At 40.0% G+C, this 18,666-nt stretch overlaps 1 protein-coding gene across 1 annotated transcript in view; it reads left to right on the top strand.

The window, feature by feature from the left end:
- Positions 1-18,666, top strand: part of PsGEF (Protostome-specific GEF) — a 603,069-nt gene that overhangs the window by 292,170 nt on the left and 292,233 nt on the right. The window contains exons 10-12 of the mRNA XM_067138170.2: positions 911-1,078; positions 6,285-6,386; positions 8,268-8,381. Coding sequence (XP_066994271.2) covers positions 911-1,078; positions 6,285-6,386; positions 8,268-8,381 — 384 coding nt within the window. The remainder of the gene's footprint in view (positions 1-910; positions 1,079-6,284; positions 6,387-8,267; positions 8,382-18,666) is intronic.

Below are 18,666 nucleotides of genomic sequence, written 5' to 3'. Positions count from 1 at the left end.
TTGTGAAGCGATGTGCATAGAATGACTGAATAGGAAGGCAGAATAAAGCTGTAACCCTGCTTACTGGGGAAACCACGTCGCATCACCGGATAGACGGACTGTCGGCAGATAGACTGCAAGGGGTTACGACCTTTACCAAAGAGCGTGGCATTTGTACTGGAGGCGGGCTACTTTTTCGTAGGCTGCCGGGCCGAGGCGATAAAGGCTTGCTCATTTCACCTGGAAGGACGTGGGCTCGATTCCCCGTCAGGAATTCGAAAAATTTAAGAAATAACATTTCTACTTTCGAAGGTGCGCATAGCCCTGAGTTCGCTCAGCCTCCACCAAAAATGAGTACCAGATTAATTCCTGGGGCTAAGGAACTAACTATTCTACCTCACCAATTGCCTAGGTTACGAATGGTGGGAGCCTTTGCCTTTCACCCCTCCAAGGGCTTTCATGGCCTGTACGGAGATAACTTTGCTTCTCTACCATGTAAAAACTCACAATTGTTGGTTCCTGTCGACGATAACTTAACTTTCCTGAATTCATCACTTAATACCCCAGCCCGTAAAGGAATGGGACAAGAACTGGGCACACACAAGTCACTCGTACTTCTCACCTGATCAGAAGCTAACCCACCGAGCAGCTGTGAGCTTGCTTTCGGGAGATAGTGGGTTCAAACCCCACTGTCGGCAGCACTGAAGATGGTTTTCCGTGGTTTCCCATTTTTACACAGGCAAATGCTTGGGCCACGGTCCCTACCTTCATAATCCTAGCCCTTTCCCATCCCTATGTCGCTGAAAACCTTCGATGTGTTAGTGCGACGTTAAAATACAGTTGCAAAAAATTAAATCTATATTTGAGTCAGGACCACTCTACGGACACACCCTAAACGTTCATATAACACACACATGATTTCTATTTTCAGATCACGTTAATGTGCAACGCTTATCGCCGTTACTTCTCGGGCCTCAAGAAGGCCGACTGTCTCCTGGTGGAAAAGACAAGAAGCTCGGATTTTATGAGACTCATCGTGGAGCCACCCGTACCTAAGAGGCGACCGGATCTCACGGCTTTCCTGCACAAACCACTAGAGGTAAGTTCTCCTTCATCAGTGCACTAGGCAGCGTGGTACATACGCTGGAGGTCGCATGTTACAACATTACATTTGCCTACTTCCTGGCGGATATTAAATTTCATATACTACTGTGCTACACTAACTGTATTGTGATAATATGACTCATTGAAGGCTTAAATTGTACACGTCATATGAAAAGCGCTCCTTGTCCTCAACGAGGCAATACCGTAACATGTCTATCACCACTTTGCTATGTTTTTTTTTTTTTTTTTTTTGTGCTATTTGCTTTACGTCGCACCGACACAGATATGTCTTACGGCGACGATGGGATAGGAAAGGCCTAGGAAATGGAAGGAAGCGGCTGTGGCCTTAAAAGGTACAGCCCCGGCATTTGCCTGGTGTGAAAATGGGAAACCACGGAAAACCATCTTCAGGGCTGCCGACAGTGGGGTTCGAACCCATTATCTCCCGATTACTGGATACAGGCCGCACTTAAGCGACTGCAGCTATCGAGCTCGGTATCACCACTTTGTTTAGCAGCGCAATGTTGGTCATTGTATGTAATAATACCATAAAGATTCTTAAGAAATATAGGGACTCTTCATTCGCGCATAGTAGTGTTTTATTTTTTATTTTTTTTATTTATTTATTTATTTATGTATTTATTTATTTATTTAATCTGACTCAATATGGATTTGCCAAAGGACACAGAACAATGATAGGGTATTTTAACATATTTTATTTTATAATGTGTATTTTAGTCCATCTGTAATGACGTAATCCATGAAAATGATTTCGAAGAATAGGTGCTGAATACTTAATTAAGTTAGTTTCGATAATTTTTTGAACTCGCTTTTCCAATTTGTAACACCCACACCACGTAACGAAAAGTTTAGAAATTGGTCCCCCCCCCCCCCACCAAAAAAACCAGACCAGTCGCTTTATTATGGCAAGTTGATATTTATCAGAAAAGTAGGGTATAGTTGGATCACCGTATTCCTTCTTCTCTTTGCCAACTTCTTCTGGCTCTGCACCTCAGGTCTGAAACAGAGCGACTTGGCCGCGCGGTTAGGGTCGCGCAGCTGTGAGCTTGCATTCAGGAGATGGTGGGTTTGAATCCCACCCTCGGCAGCCCTGAAAATGGTTTTCCTTGCTTTCTTATTTTCACACCAGGTAAATGCTTGGGTTGTACCTTAAATAAGACCACGGCTGTTACCTTCTCAGTCCTAGCCCTTTCTCATCCTTCCGTCGCCGAAAACTTTCGATGTGTTAGTGAGACGTTTAACAAGTAGAAATAAAATCAGGTGTAGAAATAAATAGTAGGATCGATGATTTCTCCCATCTTTTGTCGATTGATGGCAAAAGTATCGATACGTTTGAAACTTGCATTTTCAGCCAGATAATAAACTTCTTTATAGACGTCCACATCTTCAGTGCGAAGAACTATGTCATGCCATCTAATTCTTCATTATATTTGCCACTTGAAACACTTCCGCAGCACATAATCGTCCAGGAAGAGAACGCTCAGGCGAGAACGTAGCTTTCAGTTTCATAATGCCCCTCCAAAGAGAGCTAGAAATGCCTTCCCTCTCACAACCCGTATGTTAGCACCTGGAACTTGCGAAATTAATTATAATCCTTTTTCCTATATGATGATTAGAACACCACGTGATATACTCTTGCTCTCGAAGATGAATCCGCAATTGATATTTGCTCTCATAGGCCTTATTTTCAGCCTTCAAGGAGTACAATATGCATCTGGGGGTTGTCTAGATGAGGCTTGATCTATTCACCCCGTCAGGAATTCCAAAAGAGCTAGAAACGAGAATTCTCCTTCTACAAGGCTGAACGGACATACAGCTATTCCACATAGTGCCCATATAGCTTCTCGTACGGTATGCATAACAAAAGGGCTATACATGTGATTTAAGTAGACGTAGCGATCTCTTTTGTAATCATAATTTTCTCCTTTCTTGTAGAATTACTTTCTATTATTATTATTATTATTATTATTATTATTATTATTATTATTATTATTATTATGATTATTATTATTATTATTATCATCATCCGGCTACTTGCTTGAATGGTAAGTATACTGGCCTTCTGTTCAGAGGGCTTTGGGTTTGATTCCCGACTGGGCTGGAGATTTTAACTCTCTTTGGTTAATTCCTACGGCTTAGGGACTGGGTGTTTATGTTTATTCCTATACACTCGTCTCATATCAAACACCACAATACCAACCCAACAGTCAAATCGCTACCTATAACACACATAAATGATCACTCCAATAATTGCAGGCTAAGGCTTGCCCAAAGTCTGCAATACATTCTGTATTTAGCGTGTTACATACCGTTAAGGCGCCAGGCTGAGTGGCTAAGACTGTTGAGGCGCTGGCCTTCTGATCCCAAATGGGCAGGTTCGATCCTGGCTCAGCATGGTGGTATTTGAAGGAGCTCAAATACGTTAGCCTCGTGTCGGTAGATTTAGTGGCACGTTAAAAAATACTTCGGGACTAAATTCCGGCACCTCGGCGTCTCCGAAAACCATAAAAGTAGTTAGTGTAACGTAAAGCCAATAACATTATAAACAGTTAAGGCAGTATCTTTACGTACCGGTACAGACATCGCGGAGCTAAAGGATTAAAAATGACAGGTGACTATAGGCAAACCTGCAGCACTATCCGACCATGCAGATTGCCTACCTAGCCATTAATAAAAATAACCAACCACAAGAAGAAGAAACTCAGCTACTGTATGTATAACGGTCTGACGCTGTGGTTAGCTTGTTCTCCCTTTGGTCGAAAAAATTGAATCCACAGTTTTCGGAGTCGCAAGGCTGATTGGTGACAGTCCAAATGACAGTTGGAACTGTGTATATCACATGTATTGCGCGACGCGTAAATGCATACGGTTCTTATTATTTTGTATCATTACCGGGCGAGTTGCCCGTGTGTTCAGGGGCGCGCAGCTGTGAGCTTGCATCCGGGAAATAGTGGGTTCGAACCCCACTGTCGGCAGCCTTTAAGATTGTTTTTGTGGTTTACCCTTTTCACACCAGGCAAATGCTGGGGCTGTACCTTATTTAAGGCCATGGCCGCTTCCTTCCAACTCCTAGGCCTTTCCTGTCCCATTGTCGCCATAAGACCTATCTATGTCTGTGCGACGTAAAGCAACTAGAAAAAAAAAGAAAAAGAGAAAAAAGAATCCGTGCCTGAAAGTAATCATTCCATGCACATTCACTTTCTCTTAAAACCATAATAATCATTAGCCCACGTAATGAAATTGGGGTTAATTTTCCAGATAATGAATTGCTAGATTGTACCATGGCAGCCCTGAAGATGATTTTCCGTGGTTTCCCATTTTCACACTAGGCAAATTCTGGGACTCTACCTTAATTAAGGCCACGGCCGCTTCCTTCCCACTCTTAGCCCTTTTCTATCCCATCGTCACCATAAGACCGATCTGTGTCGGTTGCAACGTAAAGCAGATTATAAAAATAAAAAATAAAGTAGAAATTCGTTGGCTTATGAGATAACATTGCATCAACGTAACGAAGGTTTCGCGATGACTGTAAACAAGGCTCGAGGACAATCGCTGAAAGTAGAAGGGATTACATTGGAAATTCCGTGTTTCTTTCATAATCAGTTTTATGTAGCTCAGAGTAATTCATACATTTATGCTCATAATAGTGTGACAAGTAATATTGTTTGCCGGACTGAGTGGTTCAGACAGTTGAGGCGCTGGCCTTCTGACCTCAACGTGGCAGGTTCGTTCCTGGCTCAGTCGGCTGGTATTTGAAGGTGCTGAAATACGTCAGCCTCGTGTCGGTAGATTTACTGGCAAGTAAATGAACTCCTGCGGGACAACATTTCGGCACCTCTGCGTCTCCGAAAACCGCCAAAGGTAGTTAGTGAGACGTAAAAACAATTACATCATTATTATTAATTTTGTTTCTGCTTATGGCATTGGGTTAACGAATTCGCAGTTAGAAAAGATGTCCAAAGTTAACGAATCGATATCAGTAATACCTAGGCCCTAATAAGTTCCGAAGTTACTGAACTGCACAGAAACAAATGTAATTCAACGTCTGTCTGTGATATATTTTCAAGTGTTTGATGATATAATATGAGATTCTATTACCACAATAGTTTATAACCTTGCCGTGTTCCTCGAGTCTGGTGGCGATTCTGCGTTTTGGGTACTGCGGGAGATACTATAGTCTCCTGCGGCGTTGTGAGGGCAGCACTTGTCCTTCGCGGATACCGGGAAGTCCTGAATCCTGGCCGTAGGTCTCTAAATTGTTTTCATGCCGTGTACCTTGAGCAGCTCATTTATGCAGTCCGTTGCTTTCCTCACGTACGGAAGAAGGCTGTAGACTGCGGCCTTTCTTCCTGTTATCTCTGGCTGCCTGACGTCTGGAATGGAATGTCCGCTGCACCCATTGGTGCACAGGGCCGCATTGAAAGGATGATACTTTTCCTTGATGTGACAGTATTCGCATATACTCTTTGCACGGTCGACCAATGACCTGATTATGCCGTATTTATGCCTCGGGTGGTGGTTAAAAGCCTCTGAAGGAACAGTCTGTTTGGGTAGGTTTCCGGTATAAGATGTGCCCCAAACTAAGCAAAGGTTCCAGGTGCAATATTTAGGCTCAATAGCTTTAATAGATGAGATATAACATATCTTGAATCAGCCAATTCTATGAGAGGCTTTGGGGCAATGTACTCTTAAAAATCAATTAATGATGGACCGTGGTTCGTGGGGAGATCTGAAGAGTTTTCTCTCCATCCAGGATTAGTGATTCAAATTTTAGAGATCTAGCTTTCTGTGCCCTGGCTGGTGGATTCGAATCCGGCTCAGTCCGGAGGTATTTGACGGGGCTCAAATATGTCAGCCTCATAACGATACATTAAGTGAAGGAACTCCTGCGAGATAAAATTTCCGGTACCTTGATGACTCTGAAAATTTTAAAAGTTGTTAGTGGGTCGCAAAAAACACACTTTGTATTATTTTTCCCCTTCCACAAGAGTATTTTTAGGTTCTAATGTTTCTTCTTATATGTGGTACTTAAACAAATTATATCAACTTACTATTTCCTATGTCAGACTCTTACGGGAGTGACGGTCACACGCTGTTAGATAAATATTATAAAATTGATTAATATATTTCGTTTTAAGGAAGTGATATTTCTTTACTCATTTTCATGTTATCTATTTCAGCATTATCGAGAAGTTCTCAAACTGCTGCAGACGATACTCATCTACACCAAGATGACGGATGAGGATTACAATTCTCTGTCCAGGGCGGTGCAAGAACTCCAGGTAAAGTGTTAATGTTAACAATCTCTATGTTTATACCACTGATGCAACATACATTACCTGGAAAACGGGAATTTTCACAAAAGGGTAACATGGTCGTACCAATCTCTAGTGTATCATTTAGATTGCTTCGTGATTAACCTTCATGGCTTAGGCAGATAACTTGCTAAATAATGTCGTTACGTGTGTAAAGAAAGCCGTAAATTACTTATATTTTCTTCTTATTCTTGGCATTTGGGAAAAGGCTTAGGGTCGGTAGGCACTTTGTTTGGATTTATCCCAATTTTACGGTCAGATGCCTTTCCTGACGCCTACCCTGCGTGGAGGGATGTATTTACTCTTGCGTGTTTCCGTGGTAGTACGTGTTGTCTGTAACTAATAATTTGTATTAGGGCGAATACAAACCCTATTTAGCTTCAAACAGTTCATATGACATCCATATTTGATGAAAAGAAATGACAAATAAATACTAGTATTTTTGAAAATATGAATATTATCCATAAATAGAAAGTAATAAATGTGTTAAGTGATCGGCTTGATGTTAGGTTCCCGTGAAAAGCGTCTTAAGACTGAACAGAGATTTAATCAAAAATATCGCCATACCCTCAAGAATTCCATCATAGTCTTCAAGAACCGTACTATGGACTGCCTCGTGCCTCGTTGTAGCTATCTACACTTGTACCTCTTCTTATGTAACTCCATTCTATCTCATATGGACCTACACCGTTCAGTTATATCTATTATTCTTCAAATACTCTTTGTCCTTGGACAATCTGCAGTTGTTGCGGGGAGATTGTACAATAAAAATAACATTTGTAGTTTCAGAGCTAAAAACTTGAATTTTTACTCATTTTAAACTATTGAACTCAATATGACCAATTTCAGGTTTAATAATTTCTTTCCGTAATCATACAGTAGGATTTCTCACATGACAGTCGTTAGCGGGGTGGGACGTGTCGCACTCAATAACTTTCTGCGCAATGTCTCAGAAATGAACGACTCAAGTTCGTATTTCTGAGCAATAACACCCTTACAATTCCAGGCACGGACTGTAAGGTCCATAGTCAGACAACGACAATCTCATTAAGGTTCTGAGAAGCACTAATCAGTACTCTAATCTTGTCAATCATTGTCTGCCATATGCTTTACCACGTGGCTTCACCACAGACTTCATACTAAGACAATAGAGGTTTGAATCTCGGCCATAGCAGTGAGATTTTTGGAGTGAATTCGGTTCGGATTCCAAGTAAAAACATAGATCCCGTGACAATGATCATGATATGCAACTAATCCCTTGCATGTTTCCATTTCTTCCACAATGATAATTGTATTTTGGATGAATTTCACGAATACAACATGTAATGAAATAGGCCTATCAACACATGAAATGCAAGGAGGTCAGACTCACTCATATTTTAGATTCTGATTACTTCTTTCCAGTAATCAATGATTTTTATGGCTGTGTCGAGTGGTAAGATGAGTCAACGCTGACAATGAACTAGCACTCTTCACATTGTCTTCCAATTAAATGTTTATTATGTTGACATAAAAGTCTATATTGTTTGCTTATCTTTTCATCTAGAACAGTAGAATTGATATGGTAGGCCTACATAGTGAACTTGCATGTTTGCGGATACTAGCCTATTCAAGCACACACGCTACAATATTTCTTCTTCTTCTTTTCAAATAAAATGTATACCTTACAGTTAAAAAGTAATTTGCTTATGGGACAGTTAGGATGCCCTCTCCCTTTTAGTCAATAGCTAATGACGCTTATGCATTTAGATATTTAGTTTCACTAATTCAACATTCAGTGTATTTGTAAGAAATGATCTGAATATAAATGTTGCAGTGTCTTGTGTATAGTTGTTGTTTTTGTCACAGATGATGTACCGCGACGTCATGGCGGGAGCGGGCTTGATGGAACCTGAGGGGGAAGGTCGTCCTCTGCTCTCTCTCCAGGACCTGGAGAGTCGGCTAGTCTTCACCCGCTGCAAGGTAACGTCCTAGCAACACAAACACGCTCTCTATAGTAGTAGCATAGCGAATAGAAAGAGGAAGTGAGAGCACTTCGACTCGCTTCCCATTACAGCAATGGAGAAACTAGTGGCTACAGTGCGGAGATTGGCCACTGCAGCGGAACGATCGCTTTGGTTGAACAGATGGCATTGTTTATACTGGGTGCGCGTGTTTTTACTTGTAGCGGGAGTAATTTTTTGAGTGTAATAACTATATTTTGGAATATAGTGAGTGTGAAAATGCCGTCGTGCTTTGTGCCAGGATGTCGATCTGCTTACAGGTCAGGTGAAAATGAGGAGCTTTTCCCTCAGTGGGCTAGAGCGATCCCAAGAAAAGACATGCAGCTTACGCGTAAGTCTAGGATTTGTGAGTGCCATTTTTCGGGAGAACTTATTATAAAGGTAGACTCATTTATTATCAAAAGTTGAAATTCCGAGAATAAGGTGGAGATTAAAGCCAGGAGCTGTCCCTCACATGTTTCTTAACTTACCGTCCTATTTAAGCAAGTCCCTGAAAATTCTTAATCCCCATTAAAACGAGAGTTACTCAAAGAACATATTGGCAATGACAATAATAACAGTAGTAGCTTAGAATATAATGAACTAAATTTTCCCTCGACATTTAAAATACTTAACAGTGACGATAATGTAAAAATAAAAGAACCTGGTCTCAGTTTGCCCTGTAAAGTAGCTGATAGTGACGTTGATGCTTCTAGAACTATTCGAAATTTGAGGAGATAAGTTAAAAACCTTGGTAGGAATTTAATTAGAACCAAAAAGAAATTAGTTGCATGCAGAGCTAAAATAAAGCAGATTGCAAACAAAGTCAATGTGTCAAGTAAACATGAAGACAGTCTTAAGTTCCTTAGCAAGAAACAGAAATTAATTGTGGACACAATACTCAAAAATGTAGCAGCAGCCCGAAAGGCATGCGCTATTCTAATGAATTTATATTAGATAGTTTGCTTTTGAAAATCAAATCCCCTCAGGGTTACAGACATTGTTTGAAGCATGAGTTACTTCCTCTCCCTACTGAAGCTCATTTGAGACGACTATGTAAAGGGTTCAAATGTAATTATGGTATGAATGGAAATGCCGTGTTTACAATTAAAATATTTTTATTTAAACGAGCAAGACGAAAACAAGCGACTATGTATAGTGATTTTTGATGAAGTGAAATTGAGAGAAGACATTAGATTTAATACAACTACACTGACAGTTGACGGATTTGTTGATTTAGGAGATGAAACTTTCTACGTCAAAAAGAGCGTCCTTGCCAATCGCGCGCTTGTATTTATGTTTGTCCCTTTGTTGCACAGCTGGATCGAGCCTGTAGCAGTGTATGCTAGCAAGAATGCAACTCCTGGAGAACTATTGTCAAAAATAATAATTCAGGTCATAATTCAATCGGAACAAGCTGGGGTGAAAGAAATTGGTTTTACGTGTGATGGAAGTCAGTGTAACAAATCCGTACGAAGGAAATAACGAAAGAGCTGCTATCGTCCAAATCAGCGAAATCGTCCCGGAAGTTCTCCAACGTTTCGGACAACGAACGCTTTCGAGTGTGAGTTAAAACTTTTTGTAATATGTCTTAGATAATGTGAAATGGATAATAGTTTCAACTATATCTCAATACTTTGTATGTCATGTCAGAATTATTGATGTTCAAACTTTTCAGAGGATAATATTAAGCCATTAAATGAGTGTGTTTACCAGCTTCCTCTATTCAAATATTCCTGGACTGTACACACATGGCACATGAAAGGGAATACAGTAATTCAAAGGTCATTCTGTCAACTGGAAGTCTTAGAGAATTTATTTCGTGTACGTTTTGTATAGTGCTGCGCCCGCGCTGTTCACCCATAGCTATACTAGCGCAGTCTGCCGCCACCGCCTATTAACTACGAGAGAGCACTCACTTCCTCTTTCAATACGCGATGGTAATAGTAACAGTTATAAGGAATGATATCGAATTCTGATTGCTGTCTTACACCTTTACATTCAGAACAGAGAACAGAACCGCGAAGAGAAATAACATCCAACACACAGTCCTTCAAATGAAGTGATTGTCCCGAAATTGCATTGAACAAATCGCCAGACATTTTACAAACGAGGTTCATAAAACACAACAGAATACTCAAACGCATCAGAAAATCTACTGTACATCTGCCACCCGACACCGGCTTCTGACTTCTAGTCATGAAACCCTAATACGTAGACAACTACACAAGAATGGAAAATATCCACATCACGCCCCAAAAACACTCTTAATGAGCAGATACGATTTAAATCAAATGCACTGTAGAGCTAAGTCACACAAGTTCTTTTTTAACTACCATGTCAGATATTGGGGATGTTCGTCTAATGCGGTTGAAGGAACTCCAATAATATACAGTAATTCATTTATATTATAATTAGCGAAGTAGATACACTTCATTGCAACTGTTAATTATTGCCAGCCAAAGCCTATATTTCCAATAAGTAGTGGGTTCTTTTTTACAATTTGCTTTACGTCGCAGAGACACAGATAGGTCTTATGACGACGATGATATGGCTAGGAATGGGAAGGAATTGACCGCGGCCTTAAGTGTGAAAATGGGGAACCGCGGAAAAGTATTTTCAGGGCTTCCGGCAGTATCTCCTGAATGCAAGCTGATAGCTACGTAACCCAAATCGTGCGGCCACCTGCTCGATGGTAGTAGTATTTATTTTTTATTTACATAACTGCCTCCCAGTGGAGGTAGCCCCAAAGGACTCAGTATACTCACAAGGCAATAATAATTAACATTAACATTATATTTACAATGTTAAAATATAATCATATGATATAAAATTTCAAATAACACCTAGAGATGTGGATTAAGATGGTGATTCAGAATTTGACAACTCTTCTTTAGGAATATGGAGACTATCTCATCTCGTACGGAAGTTGGAATGTGATATTCTTTTCGGAATTCCTCAAAAACGAGGTATAGCTCCTCGTACTTCTGTCGGTAGACCTATTACATCAACGTATAATTGACAGCAGGTTAATAGATAGCATTCTTTCCTTTATCCACCTCCTCAGCTTGTAGAAGACCAACTTCGAAACGGACAGAAGGGTCAATATTATGCCATGACTAGAGGCGTTAGAATATGCAATAATATCAACTCTTCTAGCAGACCCATATGAGAAAACGCATGGGATGCAAATAATAGAGAATAAATTATTTTATATATATATCAGAAAACAAAAGTTGTAATTATAAGATCACACCGATGATTCAATGGGTTTTGGCATCGCCAGAGTCACAATTGTAGTAGACAAAAGTTCTTATTCCATTGAACACACGGATAGACTACATGCTGTCAATAACTGGATTAAATTAATTTCTTATTAATAATATTGTAGAGATAATAATATTATGCTATGATTATATTAATTTCACGTCATCCTAGTCACAGTACACTCTAATCGATAACTATGTCCCTAGTAGCATTGTTTGCCCACATCAACGGTGCGCATTGTATTCATATTGTGCAGACAAACCACTAATCAGTTTTCTCGAAACAATATTGGAATTTCGATAACTGAGCAGGGCGAAAGTGGAGTATGTTTTGAATGCATATACGTACCGAATGCCTTATAAACATATAATTATGTGACTTACGCAATGCCTTACACAATGAACTTTAATAATAATTCGTGTTTCCATTCTGTTCCGAGAAAAAAAAGTATTTACGGCATCAATAAAGTAATTTCAGATTGCAAATACTATATTATTATTATTATTATTATTATTATTATTATTATTATTATTATTATTGTTATTATTATTATTATAGCTCTAGCTCCCTCTGTCGATCAGTGGTAGAGTGTCGGCCTTCGGATCCCAAGATAGCGGGTTCAAAGCCGGCAGAGGTAGTCAAATTTTTGAAGGACAGAGAAAAAGTCCATTCGACACTCCATGTCGTACGATGTCGGCCTGTAAAAGATCTCTGGTGACACATTTCGTGTTTACCCGACAAAATTCATTAAATCTCAGCCATAGACGACCAAGAGAGTTCCGATTTACTCGGTCTGCCATCTAGCAGGCCTAGAGTAAAACAGAATATCGAAATTGACGAGGAGACAGCCAGATGACGTCAAATTGAAATGTCTGCACACGGTAGCTGAGCCCATGCGATTAACATCTAGGATACAGAAGACCACCCTTCATAAAAATAAATTAAGTTCGTGCCTGAAACGGTTTCGCGAGAATGGACATTGTGTTTTTGAAAGTCAACCATCATCTAAACCCCTTAGGGGAGAAATATGTTGAACTATATGATATTTACACCTAGGACATTTTGTAGGATAAAAAATAGAGCACGACTAGGTAGTATTGTAGTGTAGTCGTCTCCTCGTCAATTACCTTATTGTTGTGTACTTTATTTTTTAATTTAAAAATTTCCCCCCATAAGAATGGCTAAGGAGCGCGAGTGTACTTATTGTGGGTATGGTGAGGCATTGAGGGGTATGAGGGAGGAGCTGGAAAGTTTGAGGGAGATACTTAGGATTCTCACAGAAGACAGGAAGGAAGATAGGACTCCCTCAAACAATGTACAAGTTACAGTAGGTGTACAAGAGGGAGTGGAAGGAAAGGGAGGAGTTGTAGAAGACAGGTGGTCTAATGTTCTAAGGGGAAGGAGATTGCAGGCCAAGGGCTCTATTCAGGATCAGAATTCAGGACAGGTGTCTGTGCGAAATCGGTACGAGTCACTTCAGGTAGAACAACAGAGGGAAGATGAGGGACAGGGAACTGTTGCTGAGATGCATGGAAGTAGGAGGAAGGGAAAAGGTAGGAAAGGGAAATGTAGAGTAGAGGATAGGATAAGACAGGTGGAACAGGGTCATGGGAAGGAGAAAAGGGAGGAGGAAGTAGCTTCTGCAGCTGTCAGGAAAGATAGGGCTGACCAGGAGGGGAGGGGATCAAATGAGGTGGGTAGGGTTGAGGCTCTGGTCATGGGGGATTCCATCGTTAGACATGTGGGGAAAGTGTGTGGAGGAAAGGGAACCAGGGTAGAATGTTATCCAGGAATTAGGTTGAGGCAGATGTTGAGGAAAGTAGAAGAGAGGGAGGAGGGGAAGGAGAAGGTGGTAGTGTTTCACGTTGGTACCAACAACGTAAGGCAAGCTGATATAAGTACCAACATAGTTGGAGATGTGTGGGATCTGGTAAATGCAGCACGGGAGAAGTTTAAGAAAGCGGAGATTGTTATTAGTGGAATACTGTGTAGGAGGGATACTGACTGGAGGGTGATTGGGGATTTAAATGAGACTATGGAGTGGGTATGTGGGAAACTGGGAGTGAAATTTCTAGATCTTAATGGGTGGGTAGGAGATAGGGATCTGCGCTCGGATGGCCTTCATTTAAACCGCAGTGGTACGTATAAGTTAGGAAATTTGTTTGGAAGGGTAATAGGGAGGTACATTCAGGGAAACGGGATGGCCTAGGGAGCGGTGATAAGGGAACAGGGAACTGGAAATCAAGCAGGGATGACATAAAATTGTTAGTGTTGAACTGTAGAAGTATTGTAAAGAAAGGAATAGAATTAAGTAATTTAATAGATATATATTTACCAGATATTGTAATAGGAGTTGAATCATGGCTGAGAAATGATATAATGGATGCAGAAATTTTCTCACGGCACTGGAGTGTGTATCGTAGAGATAGGATAGGAAAGGTGGGAGGGGGATTTTTCATTCTGGTGAAAGAAGAATTTGTAAGCTACGAAAAAGTTAAAGATGAGACACATGAAATTCTAGGTGTAAGGCTTATTTCTAAAGATAATAGGCAACTTGATATATTTGGAGTGTACATATCGGGAAAGGGTAGCACTGATGCGGATTCGGAATTATTTGATAGGATAGTCAGCTATGTGGGAGACGACATGGAAAGAAATGTAATTGTAGCGGGAGATCTGAATTTGCCAGATGTAAATTGGGAAGGAAATGCGAACGACAGGAAGCATGACCAACAAATGGCAAATAAGTTAATATGGGAAGGACAGCTGATTCAGAAAGTGATGGAACCAACCAGAGGGAAAAATATCCTGGATGTGGTGCTGATAAAACCTGATGAGCTCTATAGGGAAACTGAAGTAATAGATGGTATTAGTGATCATGAAGCTGTTTTTGTGGTAGTTAAAAATAAATGCGATAGAAAGGAAGGTCTTAAAAGTAGGACTGTTAGGCAGTACCATATGGCTAATAAAGCAGGTATGAGGCAGTTTCTAAAAAGTAACTATGATCGGTGGAAAACGGTAAATAAAAATGTAAACAGACTCTGGGATGGGTTTAAAGAAATTGTTGACGAATGCGAAAACAGGTTTGTACCTTTAAGGTTGGTAAGGAATGGTAAAGACCCACCTTATTATAATAGAGAAATAAAGAGACTAAGAAGGAGGTGCAGACTGGAAAGAAATAGAGTTAGAAATGGCTGTGGAAGTAAGGAGAAATTGAAGGAACTTACTAGAAAATTGAATCTAGCAAAGAAGGCAGCTAAGGATAACATGATGGCAAGCATAATTGGCAGTCATAAAAATTTTAGTGAAAAATGGAAGGGTATGTATAGGTATTTTAAGGCAGAAACAGGTTCCAAGAAGGACATTCCAGGAATAATTAATGAACAAGGGGAGTGTGTATGTGAGGATCTTCAAAAGGCAGAAGTATTCAGTCAGCAGTATGTAAAGATTGTTGGTTACAAAGATGATGTCGAGATAGAGGAAGAGACTAAGGCCAAAGAAGTAATAAAATTTACATATGATAACAATGACATTTACAATAAGATACAAAAGTTGAAAAGTAGAAAAGCGGCTGGAATTGATCAGATTTCTGGGGATATACTAAAGACAATGGGTTGGAATATAGTACCATATCTGAAGTACTTATTTGATTATTGTTTGGTCGAAGGAGCTATACCAGATGAATGGAGAGTTGCTATAGTAGCCCCTGTGTATAAAGGAAAGGGTGATAGACATAAAGCTGAAAATTACAGGCCAGTAAGTTTGACATGCATTGTATGTAAGCTTTGGGAAGGCATTCTTTCTGATTATATTAGACATGTTTGTGAAATTAACAACTGGTTCGATAGAAGGCAATTCGGTTTTAGGAAAGGTTATTCCACTGAAGCTCAACTTGTAGGATTCCAGCAAGATATAGCAGATATCTTGGATTCTGGAGGTCAAATGGACTGTATCGCGATTGACATGTCTAAAGCATTTGATAGGGTGGATCATGGGAGACTACTGGCAAAAATGAGTGCAATTGGACTAAACAAAAGAGTGACTGAATGGGTTTCTATATTTCTAGAAAATAGATCTCAGAGAGTTGGAGTAGGTGAAGCTTTGTCTGACCCTGTAATAGTTGAGAGGGGAGTTCCTCAGGGCAGTGTTATCGGACCTTTATGTTTTCTTATATATATAAATGATATGAGTAAAGGAGTGGAATCGGAGGTAAGGCTTTTTGCGGATGATGTTATTCTCTATAGAGTGATAAATAAGTTACAAGATTGTGAGCAACTGCAACGTGACTTCGAAAATGTTGTGAGATGGACAGCAGGCAATGGTATGTTGATAAACGGGGCTAAAAGTCAGGTTGTGAGTTTCACAAATAGGAAAAGTCCTCTCAGTTTTAATTACTGTGTTGATGGGGTGAAAGTTCCTTTTGGGGATCATTGTAAGTATCTAGGTGTTAATATAAGGAAAGATGTTCACTGGGGTAATCACATAAATGGGATTGTAAATAAAGGGTACAGATCTCTGCACATGGTTATGAGGGTGTTCAGGGGTTGTAGTAAGGATGTAAAGGAGAGTGCATATAAGTCTCTGGTAAGACCCCAACTGGAGTATGGTTCCAGTGTATGGGACCCTCACCAGGATTACCTGATTAAAGAACTGGAAAAAATCCAAAGAAAAGCAGCTCGATTTGTTCTGGGTGATTTCCGACAAAAGAAGAAGAGCTGCTCGACTAAGTGGTATGTTCCGAGCTGTCAGAGGAGAGATGGCGTGGAATGACATTAGTAGACGAATATGTTTGAATGGCGTTTATAAAAGTAGGAAAGATCACAATATGAAGATAAAGTTGGAATTCAAGAGGACAAACTGGGGCAAATATTCATTTATAGGAAGGGGAGTTAGGGATTGGAATAACTTACCAAGGGAGATGTTCAATAAATTTCCAATTTCTTTGAAATCATTTCGGAAAAGGCTAGGAAAGGAACAGATAGGGAATCTGCCACCTGGGCGACTGCCCTAAATGCAGATCAGTATTGATTGATTGAAGAAACTTCTCGTAAAATTAAAACTTTGTACGTCAAATGGTTTGGGGGGATGAATTATTTCGTTTACGGAGCTAACCGCATTTAACACTTTAGCGGTGGAGCCTTAAAAAAATATTTCTTGTTTCACACCTAGGATTTAAATCATATACCGCTATTTGAAATGATGTCTTCATACGTTAAGCCGTTTAGGAGGAAGGAATTAATATATTTGTTTTCAGATATTAACCCACCTTTAACTCTCTGAGTTAAATTTGTTTCAAATCTTCTGTTATTTTAACACCTAGGATATAATCAGAAATTTTAACTTCATAATTCAAACCGTTTCATATAAATGCATATTTGTGTCATCTTACCTCACCCCCAGTCAAAACTCCTTTAGGGAGTTACTGTTTCGAATCCACTTCTTATTTGTATCCTCATAAAGAAATCAACATTTTTCACCCCCTCCCCCCTGAATTGATTCCAACCCGCTCCCCCGCCACAAAATACGTGTGTCTTTATTTTTAAAGGAGATTCCAAATACCATGTTCTCGTCCGTAACATCCTTCGTTTTCGAAATATAAGTATCCTCAAACAAAAAGTTCAACTCATTTTTCAATTCATTTATCCCCCTTAATGGGATATTTCGAAAACAAAAGAATGCGTGTTTATTTCCTTTTAAGGGAGATTCCAAATACAAATTTTCATGTCTGTAACATCTTCAGTTTTTGAGATATAAGTATCCTCATAAAAAGTATTCAACCCATTTTTCACCTTTCTTCACCCCCCACTTAAGAGGATTTTTCGAAAACAAAATAAAACTTGTTTCCTTATTGTTTAGGAGATTTCAAATACCAACTTTTAACGTCTTTAAACTGTTAAGTTTTTGAGATATAGATACACTCATTTTAAAAATTGACTCCCCTTTTCACCCCCTTAGCGACGGAATATCCAAAAATCCTCACTTAGTGAGCACCTACATTTTAATATACATGTATCCTCAAAATTTCATTTCTTTATGTCCAGTAGTTTTGGCTCAGCGATGATGAATCAGTCAGTCAGTCAGTCAGTCAGTCAGGACAAGTTATTTTATATTATAGATAATAGGGCAAACAAGGTCATGAATTATTATTTTATGTTATTATATGCAGCCATGGCTGGCACATGCTCGTAAAGGGGTTTGTGAAGATGCCTTTACTCGTACGGACTCTGCCAAGTTTAAAGCCTCTTTCCGCAACCTTCGTACCTCCGAAGACCACCACCGTGCTTCGCTCTTATATCTCTCTCCCCTTACCATTGCTGTATCGTGGAACGGAAGCTCAAGAGTCCGTGCCTTATCTTCAACCTGAAAACATTTACCAGCGAACTGTGCACGAGCTGGCCGTGCGGTTACGGGCGCGCAGCTGTGAGCTTGCATCAGGGAGATAGCGGGTTCGAGCCCCACTGTTGGCAGCCTGAAGATGGTTTTCCGTGGTATCCCATTTTCACACCAAACAAATGCTGGGACTGTACCTTAATTAAGGCCACGGCCGATTCCTTCCCACTCCTAGCTCTTCCCTTTCCCATCGTCGCCATAAGACCTAGCTGTGTCGGTGCCACGTAAAACCACTAGATAAAAAAAAGGAACTGCGCGCTGAAAGTCACTCACCTAAGTTTAATATTGCCTAACAGTTTTCCTTATTGATGAGAATGTTTTACGATGAAATGTAATTTTCTTAGCGTTATTCGAGTCTAATTTTTGACCACAAATATCGAGAGAATTTTTTTAAAAAACTTCTCGTTCTCTAGGTAAGACACCATCCGAGAGTTCTTACGAGCCAGTCGCCACTGGTGCTTATTCTTTATCGAGTTCTTACAACTAATTCTGTACGCAGAAACACTGTTGCTTGATTACGCTTGTTGTTTAAAGGGACCTAACATCTAGGCCATGGCCCAGAAACATTGTTACATGAGCTAAATTTATACAGCAGGAAAATGTGCCGC

The sequence above is a fragment of the Anabrus simplex genome, chromosome 1 (genome assembly GCF_040414725.1).
Source record: "Anabrus simplex isolate iqAnaSimp1 chromosome 1, ASM4041472v1, whole genome shotgun sequence".
NCBI classification, from domain to species: domain Eukaryota; kingdom Metazoa; phylum Arthropoda; class Insecta; order Orthoptera; family Tettigoniidae; genus Anabrus; species Anabrus simplex.
Note: the sequence above shows the minus strand (reverse complement) of the source record. Positions and strands in the feature narration are given on the sequence as shown.